Here is a 14,127-nt window from a genome sequence, read left to right as displayed (position 1 = left end):
TATGCAGTTAAGGTCTCCTATAATTTCCCTGTTTATACTGAAAAAAAATAATAATTTTGATGCTGCATCCTTCAAATCAATTAATTTTCCAAACCAACTACCTTTCCTGATGGACAAACTGATTTTTGAGGACAAAAGGTACCGAGAAGCCTGCAACCATGCACAGCTTGACATCTGGGAACAAGCAGATCAGGGAACAAAAAGGACTTTCCCCTATGAAGTCCAATATTTACTTTTGTCTCACATAGGGTTGGGGCTTGTACATTCCCTCCAAATGTGGAGTTCTCTCTTTAGGTTCTTTAGGGAACTAATCCAGAACAAGGTGGGTCAGACACCACTAAAAGAGATTATACTGGTCACAAAGAAGAGGCACAGAGAAAAAGGAATTCCAAAGTTTGGGTGACATCAAGCTGCTGCATAACAAATTGGTCTGAAAAGGTGAACTGTAGAAAATACAACCCTGGCTCCTAGGAGAGACAAGGATACTGCTCCTGTATGTAACTCCAGTAGAAGGAGTTTAATTAGCATGCCAATTCTTTCAGAAGTTATTTCCAAGATAAAACTGTCCTCCAAGACTCAGGAAACAGGACTGGAAAAGATTAAGCCTGTCCTGTGCCCCAAAGTACTCTGCATTTACCACAAGAAAATTCTGCTGCTTTGCCCTTGCTACAATTAAGGACGATTTCTTAGGGATCCAAACCCTGGCAGCCAGGGAGATCAGAAAGGTCTTTTCCTCTTCTCAGCAGCCATTTCTATCTTTGAAGCACAGGCCTTCCCAGCCACAGCAGCTGCCCAGGAAACTGTCAGAGTTGATGTTGACTTCAAAGTCTGTAGGAGCACAACCTCTGTTCTCCATACTTGACGTGCTCAGACAGACCAGACAGGACCCCCTCTGAGCAAAGGCACAAGACATCGTCCCATCCCCTAAACACCAACCAACTACTTCTGCAGGGCCAGAAGCTCTTGGCAGGTGACCCTAATGGCCAGTGTTCCATAGGCACTTATCAGCTGTCTAGTTCTAGAGCAGCTCTGCCCAGCACCCTGGGTAGCATGGCACAGCACAGCAGGGCTGGTACTGCCACAGCCCCCACCCCGCCCAGCAGCCAGGAACAGCAGCACAAGAGTAAACATCAGAGCAGGAAACATAGCCACCTTCACCTTCCTATAAACCCCAGCAGCTTTCCCCAGCTGTCTCCCTCTGCCCAGCCAACCTCAGAACAAGACCCAGGCACAATGCTGGTGTTTGCAGTCACAAGCACAAAAGCTGGACGGTGCAGCAGAGGAACCTCAGCCATAGGTGTGCACAGTGGGGTCCAGCCAAGGCTCCCCAGGCTGAGGAGGAAAGCCAGCCCAACCCTAAATCCTATCACATCCACCACACCCCATGTTTCCTTTGGCAGAGTGGAGGCATTCCAGCTCCCCTCTGGGAGCAGTGGCCTCCCTGGAAAGCAGCTCTCCCCATGTCTCGGAAAAATACCCTGCAGCCACAGCCTTTTTTTCCCACCTGGAGAAGAGGTTGCAGCCCAGCTCCTGCTGCTTGTGCCATTCAGCTGAGCCCTGGCATGCTCCAGCAGGAGGATGGTCTCCACCCCCACAAGAGTTGCTCATCAGCAGCATGTCCCACACCACTCATCAGTGGCTTCAGGATGCCTTTGCTCAGCTGCTTCCTACCGGGGTGACTGGCTGACAGGGGAAGAATATGAGCCAGTACCAAAGCTAAACATCGTGTCTTTTGACACCACAAGATTCAGTCCCATGCTTGCTTTCAGACCATTAAGTCCAGTTTTATCACTAAATCAAGCTTTAAGTTTATAAAGCTGGCTCAGAGGTCCGTGCTCAAAAAACAAAACGAACACACTCAAACACCCAATTATGATCAAATTTTGTACTTTATATAAATTCTGAGCTTTTAAAATACCATGAATAGATAAAACATCAAACTAAACAGAGATGAATTCATACTATTGCAACAAGCATCATGTTGGGATTTCATCTTTTTAATCTATTTGCATAACTGGTCTGTCTTGAAACCATTTTTTCACTGGAAAATTGCTCACTTTTATAACAAGTGTCCAGTTTCACAGACCCTGAGAGACACCTTTCTTTTAATGGGGCTGGGAGGTTTTTGACATGACAAAACAGAGCAAAACTCCACTCTGCCCATATTTCGGGTCAAATGTTCAAGATCACTTCCACAAACTACAAAAATAATCTCAATCAATAACAAGGGTTTACAGTTCCATGTACACATTCAACTGGAAACAAAAAGCCCCAATGTTTATCAAAATCAAATGTAACCAAACAGGTAGCAGCTCATGTTACCTGAGGGATGGGGTCTGTCAACTGCACTGCTTTTCACACAGCACCACTTCATCAGCATCTCTCTTCATAAAATATGCTGTTTGTTTCCTCCATCAGCTCCACCAGCCTCAATGGGATTTAACTGGGAACCACCCTGTGCATAGGTCAGCTCTACAGAAACTGTTATCCTGTATTGTGTCCATCCACAGTTCAGAAAGGGCTTTTTTCAAATTCTACCCCACTGACTCACTGTACAGTATCACCCAAAGAGTGATAAAGACAGGGGTCTTTCCTACTCCTGTAAGGCAATCCAGCAGACTGCGGCTCAGGGTTCATCACACTGATCAATACAAGTTTGGGGTTTTTTTTTCTGAACAAAGACTGTTATAAAGTGTCCACTAGAATTCTGCAGTTTTGAAAAGAAATGTAAGCTAGAAACATCTGTGAAGGATCTCTCCTAAAGAGAAGGGAAACTCCCCAAGAAAGTCTCATGAGCAGCACTTGTGAAATCCCCACACTCGGCTTGCACTGGGAAAACTGGTCCAACACAACCAAGAAACCAGAAGCATTCTCACAACAAGATGCTTATGATGTATTTGGGCCTGAAGCAGGTTTGAACACACATTTCAAGTGGAAAGGGAGGTAGGGCAGTGACAAGAGACAAGACAGAGCAGCTGTGGAAACGCCACAATCTTTCATCTGCTGCTCTCCTAAGGCACAAGCAGGCATTGGTGCCATGCAGCTGCTGTCAGCCAGAAGCACCAGGCTTGGCCATGCTGCTCTGCTGGCTCCTACGCTCATGGCACCAGTGCTCCTCATCCTTCTGGGAGCCAGGACTACAACACCAAGCTCCAATGACTTCCTCTGGAGAATGAGATGCCTTGGCAACTCAAGCGGTGCTGCCTCTCACCAGCATGACCGGGATAAACCCTCCCTATATCACCATAGAGGAGCTTGAGAAGCCATAAGCTACTAGCAAGGAGCTGAGGTACAGTGGTGATGAGGGCCATAAATACCAAGATGAGCTCAAGAGGTCATCATCAGGATAATGCTGCCAGAAACCAAATATGAGCTCCCGGCAGGCAATGCAGGCTGAATTTAGGCACCTGCTTTAAAGAGAACTGCAAGACACCCAGTTCAGGCCCATGACTGGATGGATGTGTCTCTCCCGGCATCCCACCATGCCAGCATACACCTGGAGCAGCATGGTGACCCCATCAGTGCATCAATGAGACAGGCAGCCCTGGATAAGGCAGAGACAAGCTCCACTGGCTACGTGGGAGGGGACTTATCCCACACATAGCATACCTGAATTGCAGTGCTCTCAGCTGTCAGTGGCAGGAGGATCCTGCTCCCCAGAGCAATCCAGAACACACATCTGGTCTGAGGCAGGCAGCCCCATGCACCCCTGCTAACAGTGCTCACCCCGAGTGCATCTGTGCCACTGACACACCTCCTGCTGCTACAGCACAAAGCAAACTTGTAAGTGCTGAGGAGGGATAGCCACATGCCCCCCTGCTCCTAGAACAATGCTCTTATCACAGCTTACAGCCTCCCCACCTTCTTGTTCCCCTCAGGTAGCCCCCCATATCATACCTCAGTGGGACCAAGGCTGTCATAACCCTTGGCAGTCCTACAGCCAGAGCTCACCCCATCGTGAGAGGGAAGGAGGAGTCTGTGCCCAAAAAGGTCTCTGGTGGGAGCCCAGGTACCAAATGAAATAAGCAAGAACAGCAAAGTTATAGCCCTGTAAAGTCACCACACAAGGAGGATCACAGGTCAAAACTGGATCAGATAATTTTTTACATGGTCAAAGAAGAACCTGCCAAGAGCTTCGCTCCTGAGCCAAGGGGACAAACCCAGGACTCTTTAAGAACAAGCCACAGGAAAGATTAATCACTTGAAGTCTTAGAGGGGAAATTAAAAATGTCAGAGGGGCCACAAGAGAAAGCCCTGATAAGAGCTGTTAATTGTCAGCATTTACGTCACCACTACCAGAGAGGCTCTTTTATTACATTTTAGTCCCCAGGGCCACAATTTCTCATGAGGGGTTATTTTTGCCACTTAGCTGATCTATGTCCCTTGGTATGTGCCTATCAGCATTGACAAAGGCGACCAAGAAGAGGTAAGAGCAGTGAGGTAGGGCTTCAGACACACTTCTGCCTGAGTCTTTTACTGGAAGGAAATAGCAATTATTACCATAACAATGAAGTAAATATCACTTCCTTCATGCTAAAGCTGCTTTCATGTCCCAAAAATGCTTTAGAAAAATGAGGCATTATTACTGTAATTGAAAGAGATTACACAGAACACCAGTAAATTTCCCCCCCTTGGCGGGTTTAACAGCACTTCCAGCTGTGCCCTTCCTGGAGCTGGCAGCTTCCCCCATAGCACCTGGGGTCCTTCAGGCTGTGGGACCCCATGGCAGGAGACCCTGTGGCAGGAGGCATTTATAAAAATTCTCAAGTTTGACCATCCCGGTCTTCTTTAAGGGCAGTTCACAGAAGTTCAAGTTCCTGAAAATTCCACTTCCCACAGCCCTTCCTCACCTGGGGCCTGCGGGCACATCAAAATTGTACCATGGTGGCAGAGCCCAGGGCTCTCAGCAGCTCGCTGGATGCCGTTGGTTTTTAGCGGGATTGCTGGAAAAAGGAGCAATTCCTTCATTGCTTCTCCCCTGGGAGAGGCCTGCAGCCAGCCCTGACAAGACACTGAGCAGCACACCCCACTGTGCCGAGCCAGGAAGGCACAGGGAGTTCACTGCCCCCACGGACGTGCCTGTGCTCGGGTCGGCCTGCTGGGAGCGGCTGGGACAGGGCCCAGATCCCGGCCGGGAACAGCCCGGCCGAGCACCTGCGTGCACCTGGTGCAGGTGGGGACGGGGACAGCAAAGAGAGGCAGCCTGAGCCGAGCCCTGGCGTTCCACGGGCAAGAGCTGGAGCGGAGCCGGGAAAATCAAGGTGCGATTCTAAAACTGTTTGGATGCAAAACTTCATTTCCTAACTAATTTCTCTTTAAGGGGGAGACAAGAAGGACTTCGAACAGAGTCGGGCAAAGGCACTTAACACACCTTAACATGGCTTCTGTAAACAAAGACTGTTAACTATACATGGCAAGCAAAGGCAGGCGAGCATTCAACCCACCTCGGGGAGACGGATTCCCACGGGATGGGCTGCCAAACCCGAACCAGGGGCTGGCGGGGCTGAGGAAATTCCCACTGCCTTCACCGAGGGGTTCCCTACGGACAGGCTGAGGAGGGAGGTTCGGTGGGAAGCAAAGATTTCAGTCTGTATCAGGTGAAGGGGCTGCGTGAGCCACCACGGATTTCCCCGTTAACATTACACACACACCCCCAAAAAAACCACCCAAACAAACCAGGGGGGAGAAAAAGACAATCCAACAACCCCCCCCCACACACACGCCCTCCTGCCACGGCTCTGCCACCAAACCCGCGTTGTGCCACCTGCCAGCCCGGTCAGACCCGGCCCCGGCCCGCCCCCCGCGCCGCCCGCCTACCCGGGAGATGGCGAGGGGCTGCTCGAAGTCCCGGCGCCCACCAGGCGGAAGCCCCAGGGCCCGGGCCCCGACAGCACGATGCGATGCGTCCCCATGTGCGCGCTGCACCTCGCGGGTCACCCGGCAGCGCCGCCGCCCGCACCGGCACGGCCCGCCCGCCCACGCCCGCCCGCCCCGCCGGCCCCGGCCCCGCCCCGGGGAGCGGAGCTCCCGCAGCCCGGGCCGGGGCCGCCCTGCCGGGCAGGAATCGCGGGGCAGGAATCGCGGCGCCGCGACCCTCACCCGCCCCCGGCGGAGCTGACCGCGGCCCGCCAGGCAGGACACGCCACCGGGCGGGCAACCGCACGCAGGAGTGCCCCGGTGCGGCATCTCCCCGGCAAATATGTCTCGGCCTGCTCCATCCTGGAGCAGGGTTAACTCTGAAACCTAATGGAGGCGATGCAAATAAGCAGCCTTGGCGTGCAGTTGCCCAGCCAGGAATTGATGAGTGAGGGCGGAGCCTGGAAAGGGTATTATCTTTCTGCTAATTTATGCCAGGTTCATCACTGCTTTAGGCAGGGGTTTGTTTATATCTAACCCCTTAGGCATGGTACCACTAACAAAAGGAATTCTATATGGTTTTTTCAGCCAACCTTCTCAGCTGTGATTCAGGAAAAATAAGTTGTTCCAGTTGCATGTTAAGCCCACACTACTCTGATGATGGAGAACGTGGGAGAGGTTGGTTACAACTTGAGTTCAAGCATTGCTGCCTATTTAGTTAATAAATACAGCTCACCCACAAGCAGAATATCAGTGAGCTGCAGCTCAAGGCTGCTGCTGAGGCTGGGATTCAGGCACAGCTGGGGAGCATGGAGCAGTCAGCAAGTAGGGATGACCACTGGTCTTACAAGACATGGATGGCTATGAATAATCCCATTACAAGGCTCACCCTTACTTCTGCAGTCCCTTTTCTTGTGTGCCTTCATTTTCCTACCTTAACTTGTCATTTCACAGGTTTTTTCTTTCCAGGGTCCATGCGTCCAGACTATTAATCTTGTTTCTATCAGAAAGTAGTTCTTCAACCACATCATTACACATCTCCTGGCAGTGAAGAAAGTGACACTGAAAGCTCCTTTACCCCAGGGTATGCAGGACTTCCAGAGGACTGTGGCACACTGCTGGGTCATCTTCCCCTCTCTGCAATCACAAAACCATCTCTAGCTTGTTCCTTACCTTAGATTAGGATAGAGAGTGACATCAGTAAATACCCATGATGTTCAGCAGCTGTAGATGAGTCTCTCTCCCCTCCCTGTCCGGGATGCTGTAAAGCAAAGGCGAGCAGTGCTTGTGATTGCAGCAAAGCCATGCCCAGGCTGCTCTTTGGCTTTTATATAAGGTAACCTGCAAAAGAGAAAGATGGGCTTGTGTCTGTGTGCTTTCTAAAGACATGCAAAATAGCCTGAGGCTTTTGTTGTCCTGGTAGTTTGATTTTAGGATTGGCTTGTTTATAGTTTGGCTTCCTAAAATCATTGTGAGTGCAGCTGTGATGTTTATCTGTCTGCTGGGCCATCCGGTCACATCACCACAGTTTGAATCTGTTGCCCAATTTTGGCTCAGTTTGAGGTGGAGGTCTCAAAGAAGTTAAAACTCCTTGTGAAATACCAGTCTTTGGAGTGAGCCCAGTCCTGCACAGGCAGCATGCAGGAGCCAGACATGTGGAGGTGCGCAGGGCGCTTTTGGGGTACTCGTGCATTACTGGACCCCAGGGAGCCCACCTAGGTAGCTCAGCTGTCACCTTCCCTTGCTCTACTCCTTCAGGGACTGTTCCCTTACAGAAGGCACTCCCAAAAAATCCCAGCTAGCTATATTGCTACAGGGCTGGGAGATGTGACATGATCATCACAGACCTTGCACAAACCCCTTGATTCAGTGCTGTAGCCACACTTGCCCAGTCAGAGTGCAGCTACCACAGAAGTGAGGGTCTTAAAGCTTCTGACCTGAGTCAGGGTTAAAAATGCACACATAAGCCCAACATCAACTGGCATCCCTTCCTACACATAGGCTGGCATTTTGGGTTTCTTGTCTGACTCTTTACCTGTGTGGTCTTCTCATCTGAGAGTGAGTCACAAAGACCCTTTGTAAACCAGTGGACTTGGGTGTACTCCTGCCCCACAGGTCTGCATGCATGCCACAGCAGCTGCACTCTGACCCCACATTACAGTGAGATCTGGGTGTAAACCAGCTTTGTCTCTGCTTTACACCTTGGTTTCAAAAAAGTCACAGCCAGCCTACGGCTCAGGAAGGAGAACCAGTGAGCTCAGGCCAAGTCACAAGCAGGATCCTCAGGTGCAGAACAGTGGGGAAGCCCATGGCAAACACCTACAGCTCAGTATGGACACAGCCAAAGACAGCCACAGCAGGGCACTACTACAAAAGTACAGGAACAACCAGAATAGATTTTATTTAATAATTTGTACAAGGAACACAATAGTAATTCAATAATTCCATTTATTAATTGTCAAATAGTAATCCACTGCAATAAGAAACAAAAAATCAACACAAAAATAAGTTGCATTTTGTGTGGATGTGTGTGTGTGTGTGTGTGTGTGTGTAACTTAAACTGGCAAGAGCAAGAACCGAAAATTAACCTCTAAACAAGTATGTTATATACAATCAATATCAACATGTTATTATTTTGCTGGATAGATTAATTTGATGTTATCCAATCTTAGCAACAAGCCTAAATATTGCTGCAAATAACTGGAGGGCAAACCCAAAGCAGAACAACAAACCCATAAATAAGATGCAGGATTCAAGGTATCTCCTGCAGAAAAGAAACAGTAGTGCTTTGTGTCATATCTGAAAGCCTTTCATAATGAATATTTTGTGCTAAAACTCTTTATGTGAACATACATGGAACTCCATCATTTAAATAAAAGTGGAAAAAAATCTCAACCTTTCACAACTGCCTTTTTTTCCCTCCCTTCACTCTATGTGTTTAAATTATTTTTCTATACAAGGTAAGTACATTGTCTGTACAAAGTTAAATATACATATTTACAGTCAAACTTCTGAGACACAGAGTCTTCTCTTCCACTGACCTAGGCGGAAGACAAGCCTACTTGATTTCAAACCCAGGAGCATGGCTAGTTTATCAAAACATTGCAAGTCGTGCTAACAGTTAGTTGTAGTTACTCTTAATAAATCTGTATAAAAGCATCAGCATAAAAATAGGCATTTTATATTATTAAATACGGCTTATGACAAAATAGCAATCTAACCCTTTGCTATTTGTACGGTAATTGTAGGAAGCAGAGTCTGACAGAACCGGTTTTGTTTATGCTTTTTCTTGATAACAAAATGTCTATCAAAAGAGTATTCATAGTGGATTTACAGGCAAGCATCCAGCCAAGCCATGTTATTTTTTTTCCTCAAGGAAATACGAATCTGTGTAACTGGTAGTAACTGCTGGGAACAGCTTTCAAAATTGATTAGACTTTTTTGTATGACTAAGAGGCAGCCAAAATGCATGTATTTATTTGAGACCTACCATCAACACTGTAACAAAAAGGAAAAAAAAAAGGCACCCTCAGTGATACGTTGCTCAGATTTATTAGAGCTTCTAAGATTTAATGCTGGGAAAGAAGCAAAATCTTCATCCCGAGGCATATACTGCAAAAAGTGTGTGATCCTTTAGGGCCAGCAATAGGGCATGAGGAGCAGAGAAAGGGAACAACCGTAGGACTCAAACCCAGGATTTGCTCTCACGGATGTTCTGTTTATTGGTTCTATTCTTTGTGCAGATAAATGTCAAAGCCAGGCTGATTTCTCTTTAAAAACAAGGACTCAGTTCATTTTGATGCACACGATACACTCACACACACACACACCCTGCACAAAAGAACAAACCCTGCAGAGACTGGTAATACATTATTAAAGGGTTTGGGATTTTTGCACATTTGCATTATACTTTATCTGACGTCTCTGGATTAAACCAGTCCCAAACTCTTTTTCCACACAGAGCTCTGCAGTTTAACTGTATCAGCTGTCCTCTGCCTCTGCTGGGTCTTAAGATGCATGACATGAAGTGGAAAGCAGAGCAAAGTGAATCTTCAGCAAGGCAGAAACTGGGCAGAAAGCCTGGCCTCTCTGAACCTTGCCAATGAACATGAGCGGCTGTGTACTGCCCCAAAGCACTATCCTACCTCAACACAAACAAAACCTATACCACATGCTTCCCTGAAGCCTTCTCAGAGGTAAGTACTCCGTACAAATTAAGATTATCATCAAAACTCTTGCCGAGGAAGGGAGAAGAATACACAAAGGCAGCACTGTAAACTAGAAACTGTCTCTTCTTCAGCAAACAAATCTCACCCTGACTCCATGGAAGCAGGGCTACACATTCAACTCAATACTGTACCACATAACCACATCCTCCTAACACATCTCATCTCTTGTCCATTACATTCATAAATTGTCTGTTTCTTCACTGTTTAAAAACATCATCTGGAAAACAATCCCATCCCTGACATGGTGGGATCACTGTTATTTTACAGGTACAAAAGCTTCACGTAGTTGCCTGGGAAGGTGCCGAATTGCCTTGTTCTCCTGGATGTACCTGTTGCAGAATAAAACAAAAGGAATCCAGAGTAAGAGGGAGACATGCAAGGAAGGCTTAGGGGTTTAAAAAGGTGGAAGTGACAACCTCTTCTGCCTGCAGGCATTGATTTCTAATACTAAATAGGAGTCCTGATCAAAGAGCCTTTTGGTACAGACCAGATCACAATTAGTTCTGCTACTAATCATCTTTGGTCTTCCCTTTTAACAACTAATAAGCTGCTGGTGAAAGCTCTTAGGCCTATAGTCTAGAAGCCAAATTCCTATCAGTGTAAGTGAGCTAATCTCCCTTAAGAAGAGATAACAAGTCTAGATTTGCAGTGTTGAGATGGAGAACACTGTCCAGACTTGCACTCTTTGAAGGTAAAGGATTTTGCTAAACATACAGTTGAGTCTGTATTTTCAGGGACTGCAACTCCTACCCATGTGTTCCCTTCATCCCCTACTTGCCACTTTCTGTAACTTGTCATGGCTCCCTCAGCTTTGGAAATGCTACAGAAATCCAGTTTTCCTTGGTTCCCTCTGTTGTTCTGCCACCCATGTAAGCAAGAGGGATCAGGAGGAAGACAGGAATGGAGATACTAAGAAGATAAAAAAGGGAAAACTAGAGACCTAGCAAGGAAAACAAAGGTCCACCACCCTGCAGCTTAACTTTCATGTTCTTGGTGGGAAAAGATCGGAAACTGTGGAAAAGTTTGAGTTGATTTTTTCACCATTTTGACCCCACAAATGAAAGCAACTTCCAGACATCCTGCAAAATTGCTCATCCCAAAAAGCTCTGCTGACAGGCAAGTATCAGACTCACCCACAAACCAGCCGTCATCACATTTCTCCATGACATCGACAATGTCACCGTCCCTCAGTTCCAGCTCATCGTCATTCTGAGGAGTATAGCTGTAGAGGGCTTGATAGCTAACTCTAAAACCAGAAAGATACTACATGTTAGCAACTGGATTTCTCTGACACCCCATCAGGAGGAGACGTTTCCCTTCCCCTGATTCCTACTATATGTTGTTCAATGCAGTCTGGACCTGCGTTTTCCTCTTGAGAGCTGGAAGCCAACTGCATAGAGTTGGCTGTTGTCAGAGGGCCACAGTAGCAAAAACTGTCATGCCTGCACTGTGTGGGATATGTGGAGAGCTTCTGTTTCTTCTTTGCCATGTAGTTGTCTGCACAGACTGAAACAACCAGAGTCTTCCTAACATGTAGCACCTAGAGACCCTGTGAGTGCAGACACCCTATTGAATGCAAGCCAAAACCTAGATACACTCATTCCTGGCTACATGAGACATCTGTTCCCTTGCCCAGACACATAGGCAGGGCTGTGAGTAACCAAATGGCAGAGAAAAGGACTTTAGAAAAAGATATCGCCTACTCTACAACGCTAAGTTTGCTGGATAAATCATGCCTGAGGAGGTATGGCACAAACAAAACCCAAGGTTGAATCCTGCCCTGAGACACCACTTGCTTCAGAGGAACTCTATTTATTAGAGAGGAGCCTTACGGAGTGGAAACAAACAAGTGGGCAAATTTGGGAAGGCTTTGGTCCCCTGCCTGTAGGAAGTGAAAACGGAGCTAATGTGAGACTTTCTGTTCTGCATAAAGGGAAGGCAAAGGCTCCATTCATGAGTCAACTGCCAAGGAGTGTCAGTCTCCAGGACACAGTGCAGGCTACTATTCTCAAAATCATCAGCAAAAGACCCCACCAAGCTCAGTGGCAGCTCTACTGGACAGCTTTGAAAATCTCAGCCTTGGTCTCTCAGCCACCAGTTCACCTGAGAAACTGGCCAACAATGCACCAAGTGGCATCAGTGTTGGGCCAGCTCACTGTACTGTGAGGAGCCAAGAACAGCAGCAAACACATTGAGCCACACCAATGAGTCAGGTGTAGCCAGTGGATATTAATTTGTCTCCAGCTTCAAGATACAAAAACAGTCTCCGTAATAGAGACCCAGTCCTGGATCATGAGGTCATTGTTTCAAGTGCTATACAGACATAAAGGCCACAGTTTGAAACTATCCATTATGATGGTATGTGGCTATTTTTGTTCTTTAAAGCAACACTGATGTTTCTGCATAATTCTAATTTAACTCCTGAATCACTGAAAACTCCCACACCTCCTTATCTTCACCATCAGTCAGAAATAAGGCCCTTGGAAGAGACGGGAACCAAAAGGACTTACATGTCTCGTGGTGTTTGACTTCGCTCAGGGCTGGCTCCTTGCTGCTGTGCTTGAGGTTGCTGAGAAATGATGAGAGATGGTTTATGGTCATTAGAGGTCACCTTGTGGCGAGAGTCAAGAGGCTGAGAAATAGTACTGCAGTAATGAACAGACTTTTCTGCAATGTTTATGATCTCATTGCAAACAGCTTCCTGCGTGGTAGGCAGCATTGACATCCAAGAACACCCAAAGGACAGTCAACAGGGGGAAGGGAGGGGAAAATATAGACAAGAAGAGATGGGACATTCCAGTTGCAGCATATAAGTCCAGTAAAAAAAAAAAAAAAAAAAGAGTTGTAGATCCACGTAAATATCCAGGTAGTGGAGTGCAGAAGGGATCCAGGTGTAAGCATGGAAAAACAGGCAAGATACAGAAGAATTTGGCATTTAGTTTAAAGATTTGTAACAAATACATATGCATATATTTTTAAAAGCAGCAGCATAAGAGGTTGCAATTAGTTATGCAGTGGCACCATTACAAATGCTATGAAGTCAGTTCAGAATGCAAGGTGAGGTGGGCTACTCCATTCATGCATTTAGCTTCATTTAACTTATACTCAGGGTCTGGCAGCACAATTAGCCCAACTTCTCATTGACTATGACAGTTTTTCTAATTGTTAAATTCCTTTTTTCTGTTGCAAACAAAACAGTATATGCAGATAGATAAACATGTACCTACTTTGCAACTAAAAATAGTGCTGGCATTTATCTCTACTGAGGTGTTACTGTCTGGGTGAAGAGTGTCTAGGACTACACATCTGAGTTAAACAGGGGCCTTACCACATAGCTCTTTTCAGACTCTGTGAGATCTGGTCCAGCTCTCAATGAATGGTGAGAAGGCTGTGTGATCACCAAGCAAATGATAAGGAAGACATTTTAGCAGATGTTACATTGGTCAGAATTAAAAAAAAAGTCAGTGGAGTGCAGACAAAAGAAAATGAAAAACTCTTCCCCTCCCCACCCCAACACCACACTTTTTAGACAGCAAGGTCCTTCATTTACTCAAGAGACATTGAGGCTACAGTAACACAACTGCACTGCAGCACACAAAATGCTGCAAAGAGAAAGATGACAGCAAAACAGAAGCTTAGAGCAGGGAGTCGGAGTGGAATGTTATGGACACCGCTACAGCCAGAAATGGTACATAGTGTCATACTGCATTCCTGTAGGGGAAGAAGAACAAGGACAGGAACACATACTTGAGAGCATCAAAACTGAAAGGCCAAAAGCATGCTGAGAAAAATCTGCTGCTGTTTTTAGAAAAGTCCGCAATGACTTTGACGCGGAAGAGAACAGCAACTCGCTTTCTTCTTAAAAAAAACCAGCTCAAGTCCTCAGAACGCCATTTAGCTCCATCAAAATCACTTCAGCCTGTACCAAGCAAGGATCTGAAATGTTCTGTTAATTCCCACAACAGGCAGAGGAGGAGCTGATTGGAAAACCCATCTCCAAACACCACCACCAGTGAAACTGCTGGACTCTGCCCTGCCTCTC

At 46.8% G+C, this 14,127-nt stretch overlaps 2 protein-coding genes across 3 annotated transcripts in view; both read right to left on the bottom strand.

The window, feature by feature from the left end:
- PDLIM1 (PDZ and LIM domain 1) overlaps nt 1–5,912 on the bottom strand; it is a 44,168-nt gene extending 38,256 nt beyond the window's left edge. Inside the window, 2 exon segments of the mRNA XM_018069064.2 lie at nt 5,818–5,852; nt 5,855–5,912. Of these exon segments, the coding sequence (XP_017924553.2) occupies nt 5,818–5,852; nt 5,855–5,912 (93 nt within the window).
- Nucleotides 5,913–8,287: 2,375 nt separating this feature from the next.
- Nucleotides 8,288–14,127, bottom strand: part of SORBS1 (sorbin and SH3 domain containing 1) — a 76,863-nt gene continuing 71,023 nt past the window's right edge. For both annotated transcript variants that reach the window (XM_029958485.1, XM_029958486.1), the window contains 4 exons: nt 13,414–13,473; nt 12,596–12,786; nt 11,219–11,331; nt 8,288–10,414 (listed from right to left, as the gene is read on the bottom strand). In XM_029958485.1, the coding sequence (XP_029814345.1) occupies nt 10,347–10,414; nt 11,219–11,331; nt 12,596–12,786; nt 13,414–13,473 (432 nt within the window). In that variant the 3' untranslated portion in view covers nt 8,288–10,346. The remainder of the gene's footprint in view (nt 10,415–11,218; nt 11,332–12,595; nt 12,787–13,413; nt 13,474–14,127) is intronic.

This window comes from Manacus vitellinus, unplaced genomic scaffold (assembly GCF_001715985.3).
Source record: "Manacus vitellinus isolate BGI_N305 unplaced genomic scaffold, ASM171598v3 scaffold_15_pilon, whole genome shotgun sequence".
Classification (NCBI taxonomy): Eukaryota; Metazoa; Chordata; class Aves; order Passeriformes; family Pipridae; genus Manacus; species Manacus vitellinus.
This window is presented reverse-complemented; position numbering and strand designations above follow the sequence as displayed.